The following is a 6208-nucleotide window of genomic DNA, read 5'->3' as shown; positions in this document are numbered from 1 at the left end:
TGATTCAGGCACACCCCAAATAGAGGTGTGTTGAACACTAAACAAACATTAAACAACCCAAAATTACTTACGTTTTGATATCATCTTTTTAAATTGTTAACTTGTTGACTCGGTGGTAAACTCAAAAGTCTACCGAATTTATTTAGAATCTATTGAGTCTACCCAAAGTTTACTAAAAAGAGAATTTATACATGAATCAATTCGAGTAAGTGAACTCGTAAACTCATAAGAATTAGCGAATTAACTCGAATTTGATAAACATGCCTCTCACTATGTGAACAAATAACATTTTAAAAGTTCAAAATGTTTATGTTAATAATTTTGTCAATTTCAATAGTTTACGAAACCATGAAATCAGGAGCAAAAAAGAAAGGTAAGAAAGAAGAAGCCTGCTTTCATTCTTTGCTACAAGTAACCAAATGGGGCAGCGGCCTCATACTTAGTTTAGTTTAAGGGTATTCACTTTGAGTTTTCTCCAATCACCATATAATACGCTGGGAATTATCTATCTACAGATTGAAGCTAGGGAACTAAAATGATATATAAATTGTTCATGTTAGCAGCTCTTCATCTATAGGAGTTTGAGGTAAGAAATAGAAACGGAAGTCTAAAATATCATTAGCACATCACGCAAACTACAAACTGATTTGTGCAAACTTTAGATTCGTTTTTCCCTGCCAAATGAAAACAACCTAGGGATCAAAAAACAGAAAGAAAAGAAAAGAAAAAGGAAACTAAAGCCAGAAGTAGAACCAAGCGAGAAAAGGCTTAACTGATATTATAGAAGGTTAGCCTCCTCCTTTGTGCCTACAACCTGAAAAACAAAAAAATGTCAAGATTCGGAGATGTATAGCAGAGTGAAATTAGCAGAGTTTTAGTTTGTTCCTCACGTGAATAGTTGGGGGCGGTTACGTGAGAGCTGAGGCCGCTTTATTGGAGACAGTATTAAGTTCCTCAAAGTCATGGATGGGTTATTAGTAGCACCAGGTCCAAAAACAGGATGAGCACCAGCCCTTCTGTTTCCAGCATCCCCTGCAATGACTGTTTGTTTCGCTGGTGAGCCGACGGACAGATCAAAGTGACCAGAGTTGTTGCTATTCTGCCTTGCTGGCCAGACATCCTCTCTTGGTCCTGGAGTGGCAGGAGTGAATACCAGCCCACCTGCAACAAATAAGTTAATCTACTTTTGGAAACATTTAAGCAGAAATAAGATCATACAGTCCATGCTTTCATTATTTGGTTTAAATAATTGATACCTTGTTGGGTTTTAAAGTTAATTGAAAGTTATATATAACAAAAAAAACACTTTCTAATTTCTATTGACTAAAAAAAGTAGTGTCCTCAGGGCTCTAACTGTTGAAAGCAAAGGATTACCCTACTTGGAACATTTAAGCAGAAACAAGCTCATACAGTCCATGCTTTCTGTTAGGAACCCAAATTAGAAAATAGAAGAAAGGAAAGAAAGATGGAATTTCTTGATTGTAAAAGAATAAGGGTTCCCCCTTCACAAAGGATTTCTCCTTTCACAAAGAACCAATGCTCAATTTACAAAGACAACAAATCTCCTCTCTCCTATCCTTCTTCCCCTATTTATATATAATAAACCCCTCTAACTAAATAAATAACTCAATAATAGTCTATCTTAACTAACTCTCCCTTCTCCGTATTTCCTAACAATCTTTCATTATTTGGTTTAAATAATTGACACTTTATTTGATTTTAAAGTTAATTGAAACTTATATAAAAAATACTTTCTAATTTCGATTGACAATAAAAAAAAGTAGTGTCCTCTGCTTTTGGAAAACCCTACTTTTGGAAACATTTAAGAAGAAACAAGCTCATGGTCCATGCTTTCATTATTTGGTTTAAATAATCGATACTTTATTTGGTTTTAAAGTTAATCGAAACTTATATATAACAAAAACACTTTCTAATTTCTATTGACAATAAAAAAGTAGTGTCATCTGGGCTCTGATTGTTGAAAGCAAAGGATTACCTTTTCTGCCCATTTCTCTGCCATCCATTATATTAGGTGGGTTCGAGAACAAATCATGCTCATTTCTGGAATAAAAGTTGTCTGCAGGCTGTATGGCAGATCGCTTCACCGAGTCATACTCATTCCTCAGCTGGTCATACATTTCATCCAATTTTCTCTTCTGCCTGAAATTGAAATATATTTAATGCATCAATAACGAGATATAATCTTGTAAAAGTGGATTTGTGGTCGACACTGACCTGGACTTTTCAGCAAATTTTTCCTGAAGTTCTTGATTGTCCTTGGTTAAGCTCTCAATTTCCTGTTGCATCATCTGGCACTTCTTGGCCATCTTTTGGTAAGCAGTATGTACCTGTTCTATTTTTTCTGTAAACTTCTCTTGCATCATCTCACATTTCTGCCGGCATTGAGCAACAATCTTGTTCATCTTAAACTGCATCTCCAGTTCTTTTTGCCCCAAGTAGAACATCACACTTCTATATGCACTCTTCATCACTAAATTTGCTCAGGTAAACACACAAGGTCTAATGTACCCTCTTAATTTCATAAATTTCAGAATATGAACTTCATTTATAATAAACAGACTGCTAGATAGTGTAGAAGGATTAACATATATAACCTTAGCTTTCTATTTCTATGCAGTTCTACCTCTACACAATGGACATAAAGGATACATATCTGTGGAGATACCCCTGCCATGGCCATCTGCACAAAAGACATCACAATAATTGGCAACAAAACTAGTGAGAATAAAGAAAAGGAAAAGAGCATGAAATTCATCAAAGTTTAGAGAGTATCTTATGTGCATGTACTATGTAGTTATTATTGCATGGGAGAATGTTTACATACATTGACCCATTCATCATTGGGATTGACGTCCACGGGTTTCATGAGACTGACAAGAGGAGAAACATTTAACTTTAGAGTCTTAGACAAGAACACGTCAACTATGAGACTTAAAAAATTGACAATGATTAGTACTGATTGCTGAGCAATGATTAGTTCCATTAATTGACCGCTATAATCAGTATTATATCAGGTGAGTAACAAAATCACAAGTTCAATCAAACAGATCCCTATCATATCCATACCTCTTTGAAAGGACTTGATCACAAATAGGACATGCTCCATCATTGCTGAGTATCTTATTGGCATCATCTGTGCCTTTTAACTGTGTTAAGGAAACCACATAAAATGTGAAGAAAATTCAACCTAATTTGATATGAACTAAGTTGATCATATTCTATTAAAATAGAGAAACTCAGTAAAAAATTGTTTGTATGTGGATACATAATAGGTGACCACAAGTTGTGGAAATGGCTCGCCCTTCTACTTCTCGCCAGCATGCATTGCATCTCATTTCAGCTGTCCAATATTAACCATACATGTCTTGAAATAACTGCAAGACAAAACCATGCATCAGGTTTCTTCATGGATTAATAAGACAAGGTTTTAATCAAAGGTAGAGAAAGGAAAAGGAGCTAGCATATGTATGCAAGCAGCAGGCATAATCTGCCTCAACATAATAAATAAGTACCACTGAAACCATCCTAATAGTAAATAAGCTATTGTTGCTCACTTAAAAATAACAAGCTGAATACAGAAAAAAGTTGGACTTTGAGTATGTCAATATTAAACCCGCAGATTAAACAACAGGACAAGTTTAAGTGAGAATGAATCCTCATGAACAAATGCTGAAATAAGCATTGATACATTATACAACAGAAATATTTGAAATATCAATAAACATTAAATATTAGAAATCTTACAAGGCAGAAAAATTTCAACGATGATTTCAGATCACTATCCAGTGCTTGTCTAACAAAGATCTGAAAAACAAAGGATTATCTATAAAATTTCAGAAACATACTTGGAAACTTAACAGTACTATTAAGTTGTATAAACTAACAAATTCACAATTCCACCTATTAACAAACTAAACTGCAACATTTTCCTCTGTTCAACACACACTAACCCCCCCACACACACACAGAATCTGATTGCTAACTGCTGCTCTCTTTTCCTCATTGAACTAAATTGTCGCTTTTTTTTTAATAAATCACAACACAACAAATCACTATCTTCTAATCAGCACCTTCAACTTCCAACAAAGTTTTATTATCTCATTAGTTGTATAATTGCAGTTAAACAAAGGAAGATCCAAACTAGAGCAATAAGCAACACAAAAGCACTTCATAATGCTTTTGTGCTCCACCATCAAAAGTGAGGAGGGAAAATAAAGCAAAAATCAGTGAATGATGGAATGAATATACATCTCCAAAATCTTACATCCATTACCATGAAGTTCATCAAAAAAATCAAAAGAAAAGAAAATCAAGCAAAACAGGATTAAATAACCTCAGTGAAATAAATCACATCAACAACTTAATTTCTTTCATTTTGGTAACAACAAAATAATTTCAGTTACACAATAAATCCCAGAATCAGAATTTCATATATATATAACTTCAACTAAATTTCTTTCCAATTTGACAATTACACCAATTATGTAAAAGTACTAGTTTCAACAAACACACAAAGAAGAAGATCTTTTGAGCTTTCTCATCTACTCCAATAAAAAGGAATTCGGTACCCAATACTCATGAACTACAGTGATCCATTCATCTACACAGCTCACACTGATTCTCTCTTGTTTTTCTTTCACACATTGCTCAAGCAAAAAACACACTATCACACGCTCATATCTTCTCAGTTCTCACCCAAGCACCAGGGGAGCAGGGAGCACTCACATTTTTTTTTGTCTTATTCAGTCTCATATTCATGTACCACACAAACACTGATCTAAAACGAAATATTCACTTCCAATATCAAATGAATTAAAACAGATTCCACGTCGAGGTGAGAGACTGACACACATCTGATGACTAAGAAATCAAAACGAAATCAAGCAACAAAATCAAACAAGAAATGTATAATGAAACCCTAGGTCAAAAACAAAATCAACGAAACCAAACAACGAAATAAAAATAAAAAAAACAAACGCAAATTAATTAAATAAAAAATGAAAACACAGGTTTGCGAAATGAAAATCGAAACCTAAATCGCAGAGATGAGAGACGCTCTGCACCACTGCGCGTGAGACAGAGAGAGTAGAGCGAGGGTCGTAGCGAGTATTGCGAGCGTCGGACGAGAGAGTGAGAAAATCGCGAGCGAGAACTGAGTGAGCTTTTCAAATTCTTTAAATTTTAAGCTGCAAAAAGAATTTGAAAATGTAAAATTTAAAAGGAAATGGAATGCAGAACGACGAATCGGACGAACGAGAAATGCGTGGAATGAACGGAAGCTGAATATTGGCGCTAAAGCTTGAAATGCGAGCCGACACGAATGAACAGAACAGTGTGTGCGTGGGGTCTATGGCATTATTTTCCCCCGAGTAAACTACAAAAGAGTTCACCAAGAAACACAAGAAAAAGGAATTGTAAAAGAAGAATATAAACATAATTGCATTGTCTTTTAAAAACAAATAATAATAGCATTATAAGTAATTAATTTCTTTTACATGATTGGGCAGGAGGCTACGCGTGACTCGCGGAACCTGTTCCAAGAAAGGAATACGCGTGGAGTCGCCATCAACGTTTATTTGAGAAAAATATCTAAAAAAACCGGAAAAGACATGATTTACGAACTTAAGTGAAAGGTTCGGGAATTTTATTTACGCACGGGGAAGGTATTAGCACCCCACGCGTTTGTCACAATAGACGGCAGCCTTTAATCAAATGTGCAAATATGACTTCAATTTATTTTATCTTCCCTTTTTATGTTCTTATGTCTTTTTTATGCTTTTTTATACTTTTATCTTTTTTGTGGTCGACAAGGGCATTTTCGTTTGCTCCTACGTATTCCTCAATTATGATGAGAAAATCAGACCTACTTAATTCTTTTGTGAACAAAGCGTTTTGGTTAAGTTATTTTTTTATCCTTTTTTGCAAGATATGTTTTTATTGAATGAAAATTCATTTTAAGGCGTTGGACCATTAGACCATCTTTCGATTCTTTTGAGAAGTGAGAAAACATTAAGGCGTTGGACCATTAATGATTTCTTCATTTTTGAAAGAGGTAACAAAGTTACATATTGATTTTAGGCTTTTAGAAATCTACACTTAACCAACAAAAGCGGAAAAGACCATTTCAAGGCGTTGGACCTTTGAAAATGACTTTTTTAGGCGATGACAAAAGTTTGGTTTATGAATT

General features: G+C 34.6%; 1 protein-coding gene across 6 annotated transcripts; it reads right to left on the bottom strand.

The window, feature by feature from the left end:
- Positions 1 to 374: 374 nt before the first annotated feature.
- LOC114386600 (E3 ubiquitin-protein ligase CCNB1IP1 homolog) lies at positions 375 to 5422 on the bottom strand. Of its 6 annotated transcripts, XM_028346624.1 has the most exons (12): positions 5276 to 5421; positions 5054 to 5207; positions 3766 to 3825; positions 3287 to 3395; positions 3088 to 3160; positions 2846 to 2891; positions 2671 to 2701; positions 2236 to 2491; positions 1997 to 2160; positions 891 to 1161; positions 774 to 814; positions 375 to 674 (listed from the first exon to the last, which is right to left on the bottom strand). In XM_028346624.1, the coding sequence occupies exons 4-11, from the start codon at positions 3354 to 3356 to the stop codon at positions 808 to 810; spliced, it is 918 nt and encodes a 305-aa protein (XP_028202425.1). In that variant the 5' UTR covers positions 3357 to 3395; positions 3766 to 3825; positions 5054 to 5207; positions 5276 to 5421; the 3' UTR covers positions 375 to 674; positions 774 to 807. The 6 variants fall into 6 exon arrangements, with proteins under 6 accessions (XP_028202425.1, XP_028202428.1, XP_028202424.1 ...); XM_028346627.1 differs by having other exon boundaries at positions 891 to 1131; positions 5054 to 5422; XM_028346623.1 differs by having other exon boundaries at positions 5054 to 5421.
- Positions 5423 to 6208: the final 786 nt, after the last annotated feature.

Source organism: Glycine soja, chromosome 15, assembly GCF_004193775.1.
Source record: "Glycine soja cultivar W05 chromosome 15, ASM419377v2, whole genome shotgun sequence".
NCBI classification, from domain to species: Eukaryota; Viridiplantae; Streptophyta; class Magnoliopsida; order Fabales; family Fabaceae; genus Glycine; species Glycine soja.
The sequence above is the reverse complement of the archived record's forward strand: the minus strand, read 5'-3'. Positions and strand labels throughout refer to the sequence as shown.

Excerpts from the sequence above, each read along its gene's own strand:
- LOC114386600 (XM_028346623.1), bottom strand. The coding sequence starts at position 3,356 with ATGAGATGCAATGCATGCTGGCGAGAAGTAGAAGGGCGAGCCATTTCC. Across the intron at positions 3,161-3,286 it reads AACTTGTGGTCACCTATTAT|GCACAGATGATGCCAATAAG; the intron begins GTATCCACATAC and ends CACAGTTAAAAG. Across the intron at positions 2,161-2,235 it reads AAATTTGCTGAAAAGTCCAG|GCAGAAGAGAAAATTGGATG; the intron begins GTCAGTGTCGAC and ends TTTCAATTTCAG.